At 38.8% G+C, this 20,307-nt stretch overlaps 4 protein-coding genes across 6 annotated transcripts; 2 read left to right on the top strand and 2 right to left on the bottom strand.

Annotated features, from left to right (window-relative positions):
- Positions 1-4,731: 4,731 nt before the first annotated feature.
- LOC122018712 (transcription factor MYB30-like) lies at positions 4,732-5,965 on the top strand. Its single transcript, XM_042576111.1, has 3 exons — positions 4,732-4,892; positions 5,207-5,336; positions 5,415-5,965. Exons 1-3 carry the CDS (start codon positions 4,760-4,762, stop codon positions 5,893-5,895), a joined length of 744 nt encoding a protein of 247 aa, XP_042432045.1. The 5' UTR covers positions 4,732-4,759; the 3' UTR covers positions 5,896-5,965.
- Positions 5,966-8,083: 2,118 nt separating this feature from the next.
- Positions 8,084-10,255, bottom strand: LOC122018579 (chaperonin-like RbcX protein 2, chloroplastic). Its single transcript, XM_042575932.1, has 6 exons — positions 9,860-10,255; positions 8,995-9,086; positions 8,858-8,915; positions 8,695-8,760; positions 8,419-8,536; positions 8,084-8,233 (listed from the first exon to the last, which is right to left on the bottom strand). Exons 1-6 carry the CDS (start codon positions 10,109-10,111, stop codon positions 8,223-8,225), a joined length of 597 nt encoding a protein of 198 aa, XP_042431866.1. The 5' UTR covers positions 10,112-10,255; the 3' UTR covers positions 8,084-8,222.
- A 180-nt stretch (positions 10,256-10,435) lies between these two features.
- On the top strand, positions 10,436-12,209 carry LOC122019653. 3 transcript variants are annotated; one of them, XM_042577107.1, is made up of 3 exons: positions 10,436-10,649; positions 10,825-11,842; positions 12,027-12,209. In XM_042577107.1, the coding sequence occupies exons 2-3, from the start codon at positions 10,962-10,964 to the stop codon at positions 12,049-12,051; spliced, it is 906 nt and encodes a 301-aa protein (XP_042433041.1). In that variant the 5' UTR covers positions 10,436-10,649; positions 10,825-10,961; the 3' UTR covers positions 12,052-12,209. The 3 variants fall into 3 exon arrangements, with proteins under 3 accessions (XP_042433041.1, XP_042433040.1, XP_042433042.1); XM_042577106.1 differs by having other exon boundaries at positions 10,436-11,842; XM_042577108.1 differs by lacking the exon at positions 12,027-12,209 and having other exon boundaries at positions 10,436-11,846.
- On the bottom strand, positions 12,062-18,894 carry LOC122019652 (glutamate dehydrogenase 1, mitochondrial-like). Its single transcript, XM_042577105.1, has 12 exons — positions 18,601-18,894; positions 18,448-18,502; positions 17,440-17,514; positions 17,207-17,336; positions 16,502-16,615; positions 15,026-15,247; positions 14,850-14,924; positions 13,588-13,704; positions 12,967-13,217; positions 12,723-12,798; positions 12,535-12,621; positions 12,062-12,353 (listed from the first exon to the last, which is right to left on the bottom strand). The coding sequence occupies exons 4-12, from the start codon at positions 17,312-17,314 to the stop codon at positions 12,168-12,170; spliced, it is 1,236 nt and encodes a 411-aa protein (XP_042433039.1). The 5' UTR covers positions 17,315-17,336; positions 17,440-17,514; positions 18,448-18,502; positions 18,601-18,894; the 3' UTR covers positions 12,062-12,167.
- Positions 18,895-20,307: the final 1,413 nt, after the last annotated feature.

The following is a 20,307-nucleotide window of genomic DNA, read 5'->3' as shown; positions in this document are numbered from 1 at the left end:
GCCCTCATGCTTCCTATTCTTATGGTAAATCGCATTAAGATGATAAAAATTTGACCTAGCATGCTTTTTACCATTTTGCAAGGGAATAGGCTCAATGAATGTTACCTTCTTCTTTACCTTGGAGGCTCCCCCTTGACTAGTGCCTCCTTGAGCCTTGACCATCTTCTTCCCCTTGGGGCATTGACTTCGGTAATGCCCTTTTTGTTGACACAAGAAGCACACAATGTGCTCCTTGCTCTTCTTTGTCCCGGGGGTGGTCTCCTTGAGCTTCTCCTTGCCCTTTTGTGCCATTTGGCTCTTCTTCTTGGCCAAGTTGGGACACTTGCTCTTATAGTGCCCATGTTCCCTACACTCAAAACATATTATATGATTTTTATTATTAATTGAAATATTTATACCTTTGCTTGCAGGGGTGGCATCTTTTTCTTTGGATCCGGAGGTAGAAGCTTCCTCTTGATCGGACCTTGATTCTCCTCCATTTGATTTTTCTTGACTTGTGGAGGTAGAAGCTTCTTCCTCCTCTTCTTCTCTTAACCCGGATGTAGAAGCTTCTTCTTCTTCTTGCTCCGGTGTCACCAAGGATTGCTCCCCCTCAATCCTAGAGGTGGAGGTTTCATCATCTTGAATGTGAAACAAGGAGTATGCTCCCTCCTTGTTCCCTTCGGTGCATTCCCTTGAGGATGAAGCTTCTTGGATTTCCTCTTCTTCGGAGATTGAGTATCTCTCAACCTCGGAGTCCTCCTCTTGGTCTTGCTCCAAAGAGTCACCCTCTCTGGATTCTTCATTATCTTGTACAGTGGAGGGGATCTCTTCATGAAGCTTAGCCAATTTGCTCCAAAGTTCCTTTGCATCTTCAAATTCTCCAATTTTGCAAAGAATGGTGCTTGGCAATAAATTGACCAAAAGCTTGGTCACATTGTCATTTGCCTCGCACCTTTGGACTTGCTCCGGGCTCCATTTGCTTTTCTTTAGAACTTTGCCCTTTGAATTTCTTGGAGCCTTGAAACCTTCCATTAGAGCAAACCATTGCTCTATCTCCATCATCAAGAAATTTTCAATTCTTGATCTCCAAGAGTCGAAACTTGCCGATGTGTATGGTGGAGCCACCCTTGTGTCAAATCCAAGTCCATCTTGGAATTGCATCTTGAAGTTGAGCTTGATAAAATCTTGAACTTGAAGAATTTGCTCCAACTTCTTCACCCTCTAGCTTTTCTTGTTATGCTTGACCCTTCCGGCGATGATTCCGGTGAAGAGCGGCCTCGCTCTGATACCACTTGTTAGGACCAAAAGTAGCTAGAGGGGGGGTGAATAGCTCGTCGCGTTCTCTCGGTGCTCGGCGTTGATTGGCGTTGCTTGTTTCTTCAAGAATATGCAGCGAAAAATACAGAAACAAATGCAACAACGCTAACACGGTTGGTTTACTTGGTATCCACCTCACAAGAGGTGACTAGTCCAAGGATCCACACCACGCACGCACCCTCCACTATGAAAACACTCCTTTTCGGTAACTACCGAGGGCGGAGAAGCCCTACAAGACTCTCAGTACAAGAAGAAAGGAAAGGGAAACAAAATACAAGCGCAAAGCTTACAATGAGTACAGAAAACCCTAACCCTAGCTTCTCTTCTTGCCTTTGATCCGCCTCTTGACTTGGAGAGCTTCCAAGATCCTTCAAGAACTGGCGACCTGATCTTTGAGAGCGCTGTGAAGGAGTAGGCGAGAGCTCTGGAGTGAATCGGTAAAATTCTTGCGCAGCCATCGAACGCCTGCAGCTATAAACGACGCCAACGGTCGGATCCCGATCGATTCGAATGTTCCCAATCGATCGGGGAGGCTTTGGATCGATCCACGGATCGATCCAAAGCGCCTCTGTGCTCTGGCTGGATCGATCCACGGATCGATCCAGCGCTTATCGCGCGAAGCAGCCGCGTCCCAATCGATCCACTGATCGATTGGGACCTCTGGATCGATCCACGGATCGATCCAGAAGCTTTCTGTTCGCTGGGACAGGTCTGGATCGATCCACTGATCGATCCAGATCCTGGATCGATCCACGGATCGATCCAGCACTTGGTTTTTGTCCAAAACCAAGTCCCAAACATCCCTAACCAACATTCGGTCAACCTTGACTTGTTGGTATGTCATGCCTAGCATCTAGTCACTCCCTTGACCTGCTAGGACTCCCTTACCAAGTGTCCGGTCAATCCCTTTGACCCACTTGGACTTTTCTCTGTGCCAAGTATCCGGTCAATCCCTTTGACCTACTTGGACTTTTCTTTCATGCCAAGTATCCATCGGTCATTCTCTTGACCTGTCAACACCGGATGTCCGATTATCCTCGATCCATCCGGATTTTCCCTGCCGGCTTCACTCACGGGCTTTCACCTACCTACCCACTAGGGTTTTCACCGCCTAGCTTCACTCACTAGGACTTTCACCAGCTTCACTCACTAGGGTTTTCACTCGCCTAGCTTCACTCACTAGGACTTTCACCGGCTTCACTCACCAGATTTCCATCCGCCTAGCTTCACCCACTGGGACTTTCACCGGCTCACTCACCAGATTTCCATCTGCCAGCTTCACTCACTAGGACTTCCTTCTTCCTCCCTTTCCTGGCTTCACTCACCGGACTTTCATTTTGCCTAACATCCAGTTAGAACTTTCCCTGCCAAGTCAACCTTGACCTACTTGACTCTTCTTCAATCAATATCTTATTGTCAAACATCTAAACCTAAACCAAGACTCAGCTTGGTTACCCAGGTCAACCTTGACCTGAGGGATATTGCACCAACAGAGTCCATGGACTCATAATATAAAATGTTGCAAGTGACATAGATGGTACCAAGGAAAGGGTTAGGAATGTGGAGGTGGAGTAATTGAGATGAGGAAACGATATGCATTTGTCATGGGTCCCTAAACATGCATTATCATTTGTTTTTTATATATATATTTTAATTTTAAAAACTTTATTAGACTGTACGTTTTCACAATATAATAAAGTTTGCTTGGGGTGGATTGTGTTTATAGTGTCATTAGTAGGTGTAAGGGTCTTTCCACTTAAATTCGTTGACTCATGTATTAGAAGAGACGATAATTATCTGTTCTTGTCGGTTTCGTTTGGTCACGTCGCAAATTATTTAATTACTTTACTAGGTTAAATTGTACATTCTCCCTATTCATCCCGATTTTGATCTCTCTTTTCAATCCTAACTCATATCTATCCATCCATCAAATTTAGCTTGTAAATTCATCAGTTCGTGAGGCACACTTACTTCACTCGACCCATCCACATGTCATTTAATTTGTTAGTTATACAATTTTTTTTTATATAAAAAATATCAATTTTAAGGGAATTAAATAGTGCAAGCATATTTTTAAAATGGAGCAAAAAAAAAACTCAAGCAATTAATGTACCAAATTCATTATTAAAAAAAAACTATCTTTATCCAAACACACAGTAAATGAGTCATTCAACAGAGAAAATAGCAAAAAAATCATAAAAAGTTTTTTTAGCAATTTTCAAAATAAATAAAAAGGAGACCTTCACCTGGAAAATGTGCATTTTTAAAATATGACACACGTTTTAAAAAAAAAATTATTTATTCCTGACACAATTCGGACGATATGCTTCAAGATCTAGCAGTTGATTGGGGTGTACAATGCAGCTTGTCTCCACCGTTAGTTTACGTCCAAAAAGGACAACAGAGACGGTGCCAAGTGACAACGATGGATTATTACGAAGATAGAAATTAATAAATTAATTACACTAATTTTTTAAAAAATAAATATATTTTTTTAAAATATCTAAAATTAATACAAGGAAAATATTTTATAATACAAATTGACTTGAAATAAATCATTATTTATTTCACGATAAAAAAAAATGAATAATCAGAGTTAAAGATGACAAGTAAAATGCTCATATAATTAATTAGCTGCCCAGCGGGTATGAATACTGCCGACAAAATTGTAAGAGGACCAATCTGCTATTGCCACGTCGCATGCGGTAGGCATTTCGTACGTACCAATCATTGCAGGCTGATATTGTTCCCATGTCTCTTACTGTAGCAATTGATTAATAAAGGGCTAAAGCATTAGTAAATAAATAAATTAATTAATTAATTAATTAATTAAGACTTCTTTCCTCTAAAGTAGTTTTAGCTGACAAAGTTATAATTAAATGCAGGCTTAAGTGATCATTAATCTCTTTACCTAACTAACTAATGCCTTTTGACAAATTAGCAGTCTAAGTGGTTAATTATGCATGTACAGATTAATTATAGGACTACTTGAACCACTTTGGAGAATGAGTAAGATCAATTCCAAACTAAAATGAGATGAATAATAAATCAGTGAATTTGGCAATTAAATAGTTTAGTTGAGCTCTAAGCTTATTAAACAAGTATTATTATCAGTTAATTTAAATGGACTAAATATGTACGAAAATCTAATTAACTCATCCGTGATCGATCATTAATGCATGTCATTCTCACTCAATTCAATTCCATTCTTTCTTATCAAACATAGCCTTATGAGTCTACGAGCTAAATGTTTGACTCAATTTGACCAAACAAGCCATGATCTAAGCAACTAGGCTCATAAAATCTAGCTATATTTCAGACCTTGTGCCAAGTGGTGCTTTAACAAAGTACTCCACTATGGACTGTGTCATTTCATCACGTTGGGAAATTTGATGGCTATATAAATAACTTAACTGGCCTGGTAAAGAAACAATCATTCAGTAATAGGAAGTCATCTAGCATGGTGAGGGCTCCTTGCTGTGCGAGGGAGGGCCTCAACAGGGGTCAATGGATGCCTGAGGAAGACAAGATTTTGGTGGATCACATAGAGAAATATGGACATGGCAACTGGAGAGCTCTTCCTAAGCAAGCTGGTGAGTTCATGTTCAGTTTCAGAAACACAAACGTTTTGCTTATTTTTTAGTGCACGAGGGAGGAAAATTATGGACTTTGATTTATTTGGAGAAGGGTTTTTGATCAAGTTCAGTTTCAGGAACACCAAAAACTTTGCGTAGTTTTCATTATGTTTAGTTTCAGTAACACTAAACTTTGCTCATTTTTCAGTGTAATGAGGAACAAAAAAGAACTATTTTTCAGTGTGATCATGTTCAGTATCAGAAAACACAAAAACTTTGTTTAATTTTCAGTGTAATGAGGGGGAAACACTAAAGTTTGATCACTAACTCAGGACTTTTGAGGTGTGGAAAGAGTTGCAGACTCAGGTGGGTGAACTACCTGCGGCCGGATATCAAAAGAGGGAACTTCACCAAGGAGGAAGAAGACACAATCATCCAATTGCACCAGTCCCTTGGAAACAGGTAGATCCTTTAACTTCTCACTTTGTTTGTGGATGAAATCACAACAGAGAAAGTCACCTTTACCTTGCCAATCCACAGGTGGTCTGTGATTGCTGCCAAGCTACCTGGCCGAACTGATAACGAGATCAAGAATGTGTGGAACACATACTTGAAGAAACAAATCGGCCCCTTCAACACTCCACAGAGAGAATCGAAGAAGAATAAGAAGAACAAATCTGCTGCATCCCACATGGTATCAGACATGCCAGTGCCAACAGCTACAGAGCAGCAGCAACAATCTCAAACCAGCGACCGTAGCAGTGCTGACATCATAGAAGAAAGCCTAAGTTCAAAGATCGTTGATGAAAACTTTTGGCTGGAAGCTTTCATAGTCAGTAGCTCTGCTTCTTCATTATCATCATCATCCATGGATTTGACAGAAGCAGAAATCATTAATCCTTCAATTGGCCAGCAGTGCTTTGATCTGTTTAGTTCTTATGGCACTGATGATGATGACATGGAGTTTTTGGTGAATTTCTCCACGGGACTCGTGGATTTGGAGGAATTGTCATCACTCTAAATGTCAGGGTTCTTGTAGAGATTGCATAAAGCAGACAAAGACTAATTTATATATTTATTTATATTTTCAATATTCAATATATCCTTTCCAAATGAATGTTTGTAGAAGTGAAACTGCTTGCAAAGAAAATTACTTTTGGTTATATATACTTTATCGAGGACTTGCAACTGAATCTTCTCAAACATCAACTTGATAGTCGAAGTTCAGACTATGATATGATCATATAACCCTTTAATTCAATTGGCTCAAGTCTAGATGGCCAAAACACTAATGATGACCTTATTCACCATCACACATTATCTATTTACCCTAGAATCTAACCTTTAAGAGGCGACCATGTTGTCTACGACCAAAGTTGAGAGTAATTATGACTGGAGCTATAGTGAAAGTCATGTATGGAGCAGGATTTCTACAATTTTGAATGAAAGCTGCCTTTCTACTAGTTTTATGCAACTCATCACGTCACATGTTGAACCTATATGCAACACTTGATTCTCCAAGGGACACTATGATAAGAGCCATCTTTGGAGATTGAGAGTAACTATGATAAGAGCCAAGGTGAAAGGAGTGCATATGGTTGATTACAAGCATATAAACAAAATTTCTTTGTTGAATGTCCAAAAGTTTCTATGAAGGGGGCACTCGAACTATCAACTATGTGTGTTTGATCCCTTCGAATTAATGTAGCATTTCACGAGTCAAACCGACTATAAATATGTAGATTAGCATGTATCTTAGTTTGTCAATTTGATCTTTCACTCTCTTACTTCACTTTAGAACATCATTGTGACATATGTATCTAGGCTTGTCAAAGTCAAATCACTTGGCCATGCTTACTTGGACTTCTATATATAGACACCTTTTCATTCAACATTGTTAGGTATATGATCTTTCCATTTTCCAAATCTCCTTAGAGCATCAAAGTATTGAGTGGTGTGATTTGAAAAAATAAAATAAAACAAATTAATTAGAGCATGTTTTGGAAACAACTTAAAGGGGTGTGTTCATCTAAATATTCTAATAGATGTCCTTTGATTTTAGAGGATCATTGTAATGCATACGTAAGCAGGTCAAATCAATTGGGCATACCTAAGTGGACTTCTATATATAGACACCTTCTCATTCAACATGTTAGGTATGTGATTTTTCCATCTTCACTCTCCTATTTCTCTTTAAATGCCTTCTAGTATTAAAATAATAAGGGGTGTGATTTGATGAAAATAATAATAATAAATCAACTATAAAAACATATATAGAACTTCATGCACATTTGAACTCTTATGAATATGGTGCTTTTAAAAATATAGATATGTTATATTAACAAGCTTTTAGTGTCGGTCTCATGAATATGGAAAGAGGTACATACAAGTATACAGGAGTCAGGCGCATGGTGGGGTAAACCCCAGGTCGTCAATTCCTGAGAATCGACCCCTGGTCATTACGCCAGAGATGTCATGTACCCACCGTCCGTGCTACGCCTTGGGGGTAAATATGGTGCTTTCAAATTATTATCACGAGTTGCTAATCTTTATAACTTCTTGGCAACGATCTATTGCCCTTTCCAAGGATGATATGTAAACAAACATTCAGATTCCAGCCAACTATTTGTTATTTTGGGCCATGATATAAAATGAAAGTTTATTTTTCTTTTACTCAATTGTCTTGAGATCACAACATGAATAGATTGTTTTCTATTAAACCTTTGTTTTGAGACCTGAGAAGGCAAATGATCAAAAGCCGATGAACATGATCTGTTTTTGTGAGCCATGGGCAGCCACTGCAATGTCCAAGCCAGTGTCGCGAACAGCGCTGCATGGGGGATGGTAGGCCGACTGGGTTAACAACCAGCAAGCGGACAGGTGACCGACTTCGCCCTTGTGGTCAGGCCAGTGGCAGGTAGTTGAACATCAGGGCTCAAGTAAGCGGCTGCCCGGGCACATCTAACATCCACTCCCAGAGGCATTTTGAGAAAAGGGGAGCACAAATAGAATCTTCAAACCACGATATATCTCATGAGTATTGTTTCTTTTACTTGTTTGACACTTTGTGCATCTTTCATTTGTTATCATGAAATATTAATTGTCATTCGTACACACTTAGGATTAATCATTTTATTTATGTGAATTAGTGAAATTTTTTAACTGTCTATCCACAGTCTCTAGTTAGTCATTAGATTTGGGTTCCTGTATTTCTGAAACCATATCGGTTGTAATCCTATTCATTCATAATCACATTAGGGAGAACAGTTGTTCATTCAAATTGCAACAGCTTCTTTCCTTACCACTTCTAGTCTAGTTTGATTACATTTCTACTTTGGATGATACAGTTTATTCGTAGCCTGCAAAATAAATCAGTCAGTTGGAAAGGAATTAGAAGCATCAAAGCAACCAGAGATTTGATTTCTGTGATAACAGATGATGAGAGATTAGATACAAAGTCAAAAGTACAGTGGCATATAACTAACATTTACCTAATACATACAAAATCCAGTAAAAATAATATGATCGATACGTCACAAGTTACCCGTTTCTTCCATGTTTGGATCATCTTTCGGCCAAACCACTGTTTCCATCAGTCGTTCGCGCATCAGCTGTAGGTTCTCATCAGAAATCCTCTGATACATTTTTGCATGGTCACATTTCTGAAAATCAAAAGAGTCAATGTCTCAGTTTACTATCAAAGAATCTCCCTGTTGTTGTATCACAATACAACATAATTAAGCAGTTTTTCAATCGGTTAATGCACGAATTTGGAGCCGACATGTGCAGCCCCTGTCAGTAGTAAAACACTGTAACTTACCTTAATCCATTTGCCATACAGATGAAGGCGTGTTATCATCACTCTTTCTGCTAAATCTTGCTTCTCCTAAAAGAATCCAAGAACAAATTTTAGTTTGCACAGTTCAACTCTAGGAAATAATGAAGATAGAGTTTGTGGTCAAAATTGTTAACAAAGAGGTCACCTTTGCCAAAATACGGAGAAAGCGTTTACCATCAGTAGGATTATTGTTCACGAGAAAACTACAAAGCAATAAAGAGTGATATTAGTGCCTAAAAGGATAATTAAAGAAGAAAACCATGGCAATATGATGTAACTCACTTATATAACCACATGTAACTTGGAGGGTTCATTTCATACAGCTGGTGGAGCACAGTCCTTGTTGCTTTGTAAGTGAAGAAATTAATCAATTGCTGGAACAAATACATTAAAGTCCTAGTCAGTATTCACTCGACAGTATACACATAGACGATTTCATATCAAGTTATCAACCATCCAAAGCTATCAATCAGATACCATCTCATTTGCCATGGAAGTTATGTTCAAAAGGGCACATTAAAGCCTATGCCTTTTCGTAGATAATTTATTATCAAAAGCTTGGAATCAGTGCAATAGTTTGTAACACAATCTAGTCTAAAACCACTTTACCATCCAACTAACAAAAGTTACAGCTTCATGATTTTCACTTTACCATCCTTTTTTTTTTGTCAATTCCACTCTAGTCTAAAATCAGATGGATTCATCTCGATATACACCATGAACAAACACTATGCAGCCAGCAAAAAAAATTAAATCATGGATTTTCAACCAAGGATCAGCGTCAAAATCACCTTTTTTTCTCAAAAGAGAGAGCGAGAGAAAAAAAAAAAAACAAATCCCACCAGCAAAATTCTCCAACCAGTTTAAATTTGCAGGCAAACAATCAAAGTTTCTTCATCAAGATTTCGAGTTTCCCCCTTTTGAGTTTGATTAATACAGACGCATTCTAACATCAATAGTTTTCTGAAATCCAAGGTGAAGATGAAGTAGAAGGTGATGAGGAAGATCCTGACATCGACATATGCAACGAATCATAGAAATGCGTTGAAGAATTAGGGACGAAGATGAAAAAGAAGGTGATGACGAAGATTCTAACATCGATGGATGCACCGATTCATACAAATGGACTGAAGAATTAGGGCCTTACCGAGTGAACGTCCTCGAACCCCTCCTCGTACTGCCCCCCGAGCTCATCCACCACCACGAGGAGGTCGCCCTTCCGCCTACACCCCTTCTGCTGCTGCTGCGACTTCTTCGCCAGCGCCGGCAAGCGGCGGCGGCGCCACGGCCGCCGAGAGTGGAGAAAGGAGCTGCCGAGCTGGATCGGGGGCCTCCGGCAGGGCGGGGCGGGGCGGAGCGCCACCTCTAGGCCGGCGAAGGCCACGGATCCGGCAGCCATCGCTCCTCCGAAATCGGAATCGCAGATCAAAGTCGAATAGGTGGAGAGGAGATTCTTCTCTCTCTGAATCTTTAAAAATCAAAACTTTTTGTATAATTACTCCTCATTTTTCTATATTTGGATTCTAGTAACGAAAAGGAGCACGATAAGAGGCTCCCGCTTCCACCACTGCCAAACAAATTTTTGAGGACTGCATTTTTCTTTATTTTATATGCTTGATTGAAATATCTATATTTTTTTAATGAAAATAATTTAGTTAAAATTATTGTTTTTAATTTATTTTAATAATATTATTTTGAAAAAAAAGGATTTATTCGTCACGGGAAGCCGATACTCCACCAAACTGCCAAAAACGAAGAGCGCCAGCCTAAAGAAAGCTTTCGTCGTCTAACCTGCCAAGGCTGCCGCTGCTCCTCTCCTCGTAATGGTCGCCAGTGGCAGCAGCGCTGATCTCGGGAGTGCGGTCGCCTGTTGTCCTTCTCTCCCACTGCCTGCTTTCTGCAACCTCTGACACCGCGCGCCGCGCCCCTGCTTTTTGGTTCGTCTTCTTGGCTTCTTGTCCCATTTTTCTCCCGGAGTTTAGGGCTTTGATCGATATTCGAAGGGAGGGTGGAGTCAATAGGGAAAGGCGCCTGTTTTTTGAGACGGCAACTTTGCGCTTTCTGGTTTTCCATGCGAAAGACTTAATTTTGCTTTTGTTCTTTCACTCAAAGCGGCAAGTGAATCTCCTCGCCGGCGGTCTCTTTCGTGACGATGACGTGCACAGCGAGTGTTTGTGATAAGTGCTCGCTGTCTCTTAGCTGCTGGATTCGTTGAGCTCCCCCTTCGGTTTTGGTTTCTGGGGGCAGGGATGAGGGACTTCCCTTCTCGTTTCGGCGAGAGCGGAGTTCAGGTGTTCGATTCATCCTCCGGCAGCGGCGCCGCTGCCGCCGCCAAGTCAGCCCAGAATGTGGTGGTTTGCCTGTACCGCGCTCAGCTCCGTGGTCACCGCCCTTGCGTAATCGGCGTCACGTGGAGCAAGTGCCTGATGGGCCAAGGATTAAGCGTCGGCATTGATGATTCTGGCGGCCATTGCCTCTGCAAGGTGGACATCAAGCCATGGCTTTTCTCCAAGAGGAGAGGTTCTAAGAGCTCAGCAGCGGAGGGCGTCAAGGTTGACTTTTTCTGGGATTTTTCTTCTGCCAAGTTCGGAACATCGCCGGAGCCACTGGGAAGTTACTATCTCGCAGTCATCTTCGACCACGAGATGGTCCTCCTGCTCGGCGACTCGCCTAAGGAGGTCTTTCGCAAGATTTCCACATGCCCTGCGAATTCCAAGGCAATCTTTGTGTCCAAGAAGGAACACGTATGGGGGAAGAAGGTCTACTCTATCAAGGCCCAGTTCTGCGACAACGGGAAGGCTCACGATGTTCTCATCGAGTGTGACATGGTCGGGATTAAGGACCCCTGCCTCGACATCCATGTCGATAAGAAGAGGGTGATGCGGGTCAAGCGACTCGTGTGGAAGTTCCGAGGAAATCAAACAATTCTGGTCGATGGCCTGCCCATCGAGGTGTTCTGGGACGTTCACAATTGGCTTTTTGGTGCTGCTCCAAATGGGAATGCGACCTTCATGTTCGAAACTTGCCTATCGGCCGAGAAGTTGTCGCCGTGGTCTTCGTCGCCGGGCTTCAGGCAGTCTCAACTTCACGGCGTGCGCTTCTCGTTGATAGTATATGCTTGGAAGAACGAGTAGGTCTTCTTCCTTTGCTCTTTCATTGAGCTCTAATACCATTTAGCAACTGCTCTATTTTTCTCCAGTTTAAGTAGATGTCGAGTTTCTGAATACAAAGTAGACATCCACCATAATTTTACAGAATTAGTAGCAGATTCACTGGTTCTTTTGCCTGATACTAATTTCTTCTTCATAAAAAAGAAGCCAGCAAAAGCTAGCTTCCTAAAGACAAATCATTAAGGGAATATCAAATTCAAACTCATCGCTTCAATTCAAGAAGTTCCCGGTGGGGAGGAGGTTATTGTTTTGCAGCCAAAGGGAAAAAAAAAACAGTTCTCACTATCAAGCTTCCCATCCTCGGAGAATGGTTGCGCGGGCAACTCGGTTGACTCCAAGAGTAAAAGCGCCCATGCGGAGATCACACTCATGCGTCCGGCACATCTCCTTCATGTCTTTGAAGCTTCTGGTCATGTAGGTTTTCAGCTCGGCATTGACCTTGTCTTCATCCCACATGAATCCTTGGATGTTCTGATATGAAAGGGGAAAAAAGGATTTTTTTTTTTTTAATTTATTTATTAAGGAAACAAACTGCAAGGTTCATAATCCAGATAGTGCATTGTTGTTAGAATTTGCATTGATCTTTAACCAAATTTGGTACCCAGTTCATGATATATCTAACTCACTCGAGTTGCGAGCATTAAGCACTAACCTGAACCCACTCAAAGTAGCTCACAGTAACACCACCAGAGTTTGCATATATGTCGGGAAGAATGACGACACCTTTCTTAGACAAGATCTGAAAAAATAGGGAGAAATTATAAGATAAAACGAGCCTTAAGAAGTGATCACATCATACAGTTAAAAATCAATAAGGACTCTATAAGACTTTAGTATCACCTCATCAGCCTCAGGATCAGTTGGATGATTTGCTGCCTCGATAATGAATTTGGCTCTTATGTCATTGGCATTTTCCCTTTCAAATGGCATTGGATCAATTTGTAAGAAAAAAAGAAAAAATTGTGTTTTGTTTCTTCAATTCAGTGATATGTTGTACTTTTTAAAGGGAAAGTAGGAGTGGACCATAAAATTTTGTTAAGACTCATGTTTTGGAAAGAAAACTAAGATTGATGGTTGAGACAACCTGTTTATAACGCCTCCAAGTGCTGCTGGAATAAGAACATCACAGTCTTCTGTTAGCAGGGAACCTGGATTAATTGATTCTCCACCGTTGAAGCCTCTGATTCCATGATTCTCCACAGAGTGTTTCAGTAGTTTTTCAATGTCAATGCCCTTAGGGTTCTTGATTGCTCCCGACACATCGCTGACAGCAACCACTTTACCACCTGCGTCGCTGATGAGTTGTGCAGCCCAAGAACCAACATTGCCAAAACCCTGAATGTTGAAAAGGACATGATATTATGATCTTGATGAAAAATTAACTAGTAAAACAAATAACAATCTCATTGTGTTCCCTGGTTTATGATCATAATGATTTCTGATTTTTCATCTTATCGAACTAGAGGCAATGATTCAATGTAACTAGACCTTGAAAAAAAAAACAATTAAAAGTTCTTGAATGTAGTTGAATACCCTTCCATCTCAACTGATACATTATAATTTTGAGATTCTCATTCGGGACCAAGCTACATTGTTTTATTTTTGCAGAAAAGAATTTTTTTTTCCATCTAGTTTGTGGATATATTTTTCTTAACATATGAAATTGGTCAATTGCAATATATAACCAAAAACTAAATGGCTTCACCTGTATCACAAAGCGGTGATCTTTAATGCTCTTTCCATGATCAGCAAGCAGAGCTTCTGTTGCAAACAGGACACCCCTTCCAGTAGCTGCATCTCTACCAAGAGATCCACCAAGATCCTTGAAAAAGAAAAACATTCAGCAGGGAAGGGATTGAACGTGTAGTAGTTAACATAGTTTGCTGCTATCAACAAAGAATAAAATCTAGAAATTGATTTAAGTTTATTTTCTGGTTTAAAATGTAAAATTATATCTATATCTTTCAACAATTTGGAAAACATATGAACATTGAGTAATTGGAAACGCAATGGCATGAAAGCATTCTCCTTTATTCCTTTACTAAGGATACCAGTAACCATGCCATCTTAATAGACAAGATTTCACTAAGCATTCAAGGTAAAAGATGCTCAGAAGTGTGATAAAGATAAACAAAAACGGGAGTTAAAATATCAAGATTAGTTAGATGTCTTGCATTTAACTACTGTGCTATCGTATGAGTTAAAATATCTAACATGATTAGTTAAAATATCTACATAAGAACACTAATTTATTAAAGTCACGGGAAAGGTTTTACCTGAAGTCATGGGAAAGGTTTTATCTGGAAAAAAATGTCCGCAAGTCAGACTAAATCTCAGATTTGTTGTCCCAGAGATACACCCTCGTGGCAGATCAATATACAAATTTATCCAGTGAGATAAAAGGCTTAACTACAAACAAATTCCACGACGTTGTATGGTTCATGAATTGGTGTCCATCTATTATGTGATCATCACTCTCACTCACAAGTACCACTATGTGCCACATCATTTGGTAGGATTAACCAGCAGTTCTGAAGTTGAAAGTTTTTTTCTAAAAAAATCATATATCCATCCTAATGCAGTACTACACACATTTTTTTGGCAAACTATATCTGTTTATAGCTCAGTTCAAAAATCAACCAACCTTAAAATTCTAATGATGTTTTGAACTGAGCCTGTATTGCATGACCACAATTGAATCTTAATTGAGTTTCTAGTGAGAATGATGTCACAATATTATTCTCCAAAGAATCAAATTGGATCATTGTTAACCAATATTAATTAAACTGGTTGTCAGATTGGTTTGGTGATAATAAGGCCTACATTAAACAAACGAATTCAACAATATAAATCCAAAATATGTCAGATAATGGAAATGCTTGAATTATGAGTTATCTAGATAATAGTGGAAGCATATAAAATTAAGTTTAAGTAATAATGCAGAAGTTCCAATCCTGGTGCACTTACAACAGGTTTGCCAGTCACAACAGCAGGTGAGTAGCCATGAAATTTTGAGTACTCATCTAGAATCCACGCCATTGTCTATGTCATTTGCAGGAAAAGAGTTAGATCCATCAATATGAGAAAAACGAGTTAATACATTCAATAAACATCGGGAAAAAATCAGAGTAAAGATAACAAACCTGTGGGTTGGTCCCCATATCAGGTGCTGGCACATCAGTGTGAATGCCAATTAGATCATGTATCTTCTGTGTGAAAACTCTAGTAAGTCGCTCAAGTTCAGTGATAGTAAGTTCTCCCGGACTACATCCTATTCCACCTTTAGCACCTCCATATGGAATGTTTGCTACGGCTGTTTTCCAGGTCATTAATTGTGCCAAGGCATTCACTTCGTCTGGATCAACCTAAAGTAAATAAAAGTTTTGTTTCAAAAGCACTCAACTTTTGTTTCTCTGTAATAGTACAAACTGAAAATAGGAACTGGGATGCCATGGATCATTGTCAGACAAATATGGTATAGAACTAAAACAAAAGAAAAGGCTGAGATGGTATGATCACATCCAAAGACTTCCAAACAAATTTAATAGAGTGCTGGTGTAAGGATAAGCAGAAAACTTATTTGAATATTATAGTATATAATTTTGCAGCATATAGTTCAGTGAAACATACATTGGTGGGAGCGACCAAACATGGTCCAAAACTGTTTCTCTGCCAACAGAATCTAGTGTGATTTAATATTTAGTGTATGATGGTCGGGTCCAAAGAAGATTAAATCAGATGTTTTTTAGACAACTATAGTTGTAATTTCAAGAGCTATACAATTATGCCAAGCATGTATTTCCTTTTCAGCATATGAAGCAAAATACAAAGTTAGCATTTAATTATTTTTCCATATAAAAATTCATTTTTCCTTTATTAGGCGGGCGGGCCAAAGAGGCAGCAAATTCAGAAATATTTCATTGTCACTTGCTTGCATACCATAATAATCATAACATGCAACAATGGTCCCTTGAAAACTTATCTCAAGCTGCAAAAATAATGTAACTTCCAAAGCAAAAAGGAGAAACTGTGATAAATACCCAACATTATGCAGACCATAAGCGAGAAGAAAACAGGTTTCCCATAATGACAATGCAACAGAGTTTGTTAAAACATGTCTATGAGATTAAAGAGATTTTGTAAGTCTTATAAGAAGATCAATAGATTAGTATATAGCAAATAGTAAATGGTTTTTTATAGGAGGTCATAACAACAACAACAACAACCAAGCCTTTTCCCACTAGGTGGGGTCGGCTATAGGAGGTCATAAATAAAAATAAAATAAAAAGTATAAAAAAAACATTTTCATGCAATTCATTTGATAGAAACACTATTTGACAACCTTCTCTGCTTGCTGCTTTCGAAATAAAAAGGTTCCAAAAGAACTAGATATCTTGAGCTTTTGTTGATTCAAACTAAAGTTGGAGGCTTATATTAACAGGAAATTCCATATTTAGAACCTTGTTAAGTACACCAGATGTTATGCATAGTAGAAGCATAGTCCCTACACACACTGACACGGTAGCAATCATGCTTCTAAAAGAAGTACCAGATTGCCATATAACTGAGCAAAGCAAACTGTTTTGCAGAGAGAGAGAGAGAGAGAGATGTGCACCCACCTCGTGATGGAATCTGATTCCTCCCTTCATAGGACCTCTGGCATTATCATGCTGCACCCTAAACCCCACAAAGGATGCTAAGGTGCCATCATCTTTTGGAATTGTACATTCAACCTGCAGAAGAATATGGATGTTGTCAAGAGAGTGATACAAAATTTCAACATAATGACAGTTCACTGTTAATTAAATTGTTGATGATCAACAATAGACCATCCTTATTCACCAAGTTAAAATCCAAAAGTTGTTTGCACGTTACTGAGATGCAAAATTATTTTCAATCAGTGTTTTATAAGATCACATTGAATTAACCATTTTATAAGATCATATTGAATAAACCATTTTATAAATCCTTTTCACATCAAAAAAGATAAGCATCATGCTGATATTGGCACTTTGACATCACCAAAAAAATTCATCCACCCACAACAATCAAAGTAAACATGGTTTTCACTTTCACCAGTATATGAATGATTGCACATGAGAACAACGTCAAGTATGTCAAAGAAATAGAAAAAACAAAGTCCAAAGATGCAGCCAATCCCAGAACTATTCCAACTCAAAGAAGGAAACGTTGAGGAAGTGCTAATTTAGTACAAAAATCATAAGCAATACCATCTGGGAACAAAAAGAAGTGAGAGTAAAAAGAGAATAAAGAGAATTGTTCGAAGGGGGGAAAGAAATGTTCTAAGATGCTTAGTTGCTTACCTTGATCTCTCTGAATGGGATTAGCAAACTTTTTTCAAGCTTTGGGTCCAGCCCCAGCAGCTTAGCAGCCTGTTTAAAATTTCTGCTAGTTGCAACTAGTGCATTCATTTTTCTTCTCCAAAATCTGCCACTACAAACCCAAACACAAAAACACAAATGAATACGTGAAAGAAATAGCGGATGAGCAGGAGATATAACATATCCTTCCTCAGAAGCAATGTCTAGATCCTCACCAGAAGCTCTAGAAGTATAACTGCTGCTGGAAATTCCCACTCACAGAATCTACTTCCCTGGAACCAAACACAGACCTGCAAATAGGTGTTGGGGCCTATCACCAAAGATGCTTATGCACTCAGGCATTTATGAACAGACAAGTAACAGAATAGCCAAAGATTGCACATGCATTGGAGATGTACATCCAACTCTATCAAGTGCAAATGTGGTAGTATAGTTCGATAACATACATTTTTTAATAAAATCCAAATTCTCCCAATAAATTAAAAACTAAACAAGACTCCACTTTTACTAAAATATAAAAAATAAATAATTTTAATAAAGTATAAAAACTAATGATTTGGACTTTAAATAATTTTAAATAGAATTAAGATTTTAAATAAGAAAATAAAGAACTTTTCTTTTAAAAAAAAATAACAAATTATAAAAATTAATAACTTGAAGAACTTTAAATAATTTTAAATAAAAGTAAAAACTAACGACTTAGTATATACCATATCAAAGCAGTGACAACAATACTACTACGGAAAGAAACCAAAGTCCTCAAACGCAATAGCAGCAGTTCTTTAATAAAATTCTTGAAACGGGTCCGCTGGCATTTGGTTGTCCAAAACTAGCTAAGATAGAAGTATCCATGTCTACTGTACACTTCTCATAAAACCCAAGTCATAATTTTCAGCATTTAAACTTTTAACGCAACAAACATGTGATTCACCAGGTAATAAGTAAGTCAATGCAATTTTAATTTATTGAGAGTTTCACAGGACTGTTACGTGAAATGCCAAAAGAAAAAAAAAAAAGAAGAAGAAGCTATGGATACGGACAAAAAGCATGAACCCGCGGTCATATCAAGAATTTCCTTTGACCATTTGGGTTGCATAATTACCATTCCTAATCATTCAAAACCACCACTAATCAAACATGTTTAAGTCCGAGGCACATCAGCATCTACCACACTTACCAAATTAATAAAATATAATAAATTAATAAAACCCATCCGCTCATACCTCGACGATAAATCGATCCCACAAGCTCCGAGTGCGGCGGCCGAACCAGACGCACCTTAAAAATCCACGAAAGGTCAGATTTTTTTTTTCCTCTGCGTAAGGTAGAAAACAAAGCAAGAACGAAGGAAATAAGAAGGCGGACAAAGCACCAACCGGAGCTGTGGAGGAGCAGCAAGGTTTGAGCTTCCAGGAAGCAGCAGCAGGGGTATAAAAGGACTCGGACAAAGACGAGACAACGCGTCCGATAGGGGAAGGGGGGTTCCCCCGTGGCCACTGGGCCTACTGAGCTTGCGATGGAATCAGCTTCCATTAATGGACCTTTTTTTTTATGGAGGAAGAGGAATCCCATTGGGCTGAGCCATCGAGCAGTGAAAGAGGCGTGCGGGTTCGTGGATTCCACCTCCGCTTCCCACCTCCGCTGCTCTCCGTGTTTTTTAGGCAACGAAAGTAACGATTAGGGCTTCCCTTTGGAGGAATCGATCAGCAGCGATTGATCGGCAAATATTTACCATAAACATATTTGATATATCAAAATAAGGAAAAATTATATTTTTAGTTCTATAATTTATATCTTTTTAAATTTTAATTTTGTTACGAGTTAATTTATATTTTTAGTCTTGTAATTTATAATATTTTTTAATTTCAATTTTTTTTCATCTAAAATTGAAATTATTTAACGGAAACTATTTAATTTATGGTTGAAATATAAAAAAATACATGGGTCATAAAAAAATTAAATTCCCAAATTTAATTTACAACATCATTTTTCGTTGAAAATTTTGAATTTTAGAGGAAAAAAATTAAAATTAAAAAATATTATAAGTTACAGGACTAAAAATGTAAATTGACTCATAACAGGATTAAAATTGAAAAAAAATATATAAAAAATATATAAATTACATGATAAAAACATAATTTTCTCTCAAAATAACAAAGTTCATTTTTTTTCCTTGAATTTTTTTCTCCCATAAAATTTTTAACGAATTATCTAAAAGTTATAAGCAAACTCTTTATTAACGTCAACTATGCATTTATCAATTTAAATAATAGTTGAATAATTTTTAAATTGGCATCCACTATATTTAGTAAGCAATACTGGTAATAAATGATATTTTAAATTATATTATAATTATATTTGATAAGTTTTGATCCATCGTGATTTTTGTTTTATAATCTAATTAAGTAGATAATTAAGAAATTAAGGGTTCGAACATCTTGGACGAGATGTCATGAGTTCCATATTTATCCTTTTAGTTGGTACTTTACACTAGTAATTTTAAAGATGATTAATTCGATTTTATAAAAATATTTCATCGTTCATCAGGGCGAGTGGCCTATCCATCTAATATTTTTAAATCAATCCATTAAAAAAAATTAACTGATCTGATGATAAACACGGGGATCCTCATTGGCGGAAGATCAACGACACGTGGAGGTCAAAGGTCAAGAGATTCAACTCTTGGATCGGCCAACCGGCCGACCGGAGGAAGCGGGCTGACCTTTGACCTCGCAGGACAGACCGACCGGCCATAAATCTCCCGAACCGAAGGAAGACAACCCGACTGGAGGTCGGGTTTCCGATGCTCAAGGTAAAAAGGTTCAAGTCCCGAGCGGGATGTCCGTTCGGCCGGTACACAAGGCAACACAGGCGGGAGCAGTCTCATCCGAGCATACGACCGAGGCAGAAGTTATATGCCTGCCGAGCGGCCGACCCGCTCAGCCCTGGAACAGACAGGGAGAGCAAGAGGACAAAGGAGACAGGGGATAACATCATCCTCGAGACGCCTGCCGCCGACAAGCAGCAGAGTTGGCGCCTGAGCCGTACACAAGATCATACGGTGGAAGCTTCCACCGTCACAT

The sequence above is a fragment of the Zingiber officinale genome, chromosome 9A (assembly GCF_018446385.1).
Source record: "Zingiber officinale cultivar Zhangliang chromosome 9A, Zo_v1.1, whole genome shotgun sequence".
In the NCBI taxonomy this organism is placed as follows: domain Eukaryota; kingdom Viridiplantae; phylum Streptophyta; class Magnoliopsida; order Zingiberales; family Zingiberaceae; genus Zingiber; species Zingiber officinale.
This window is presented reverse-complemented; position numbering and strand designations above follow the sequence as displayed.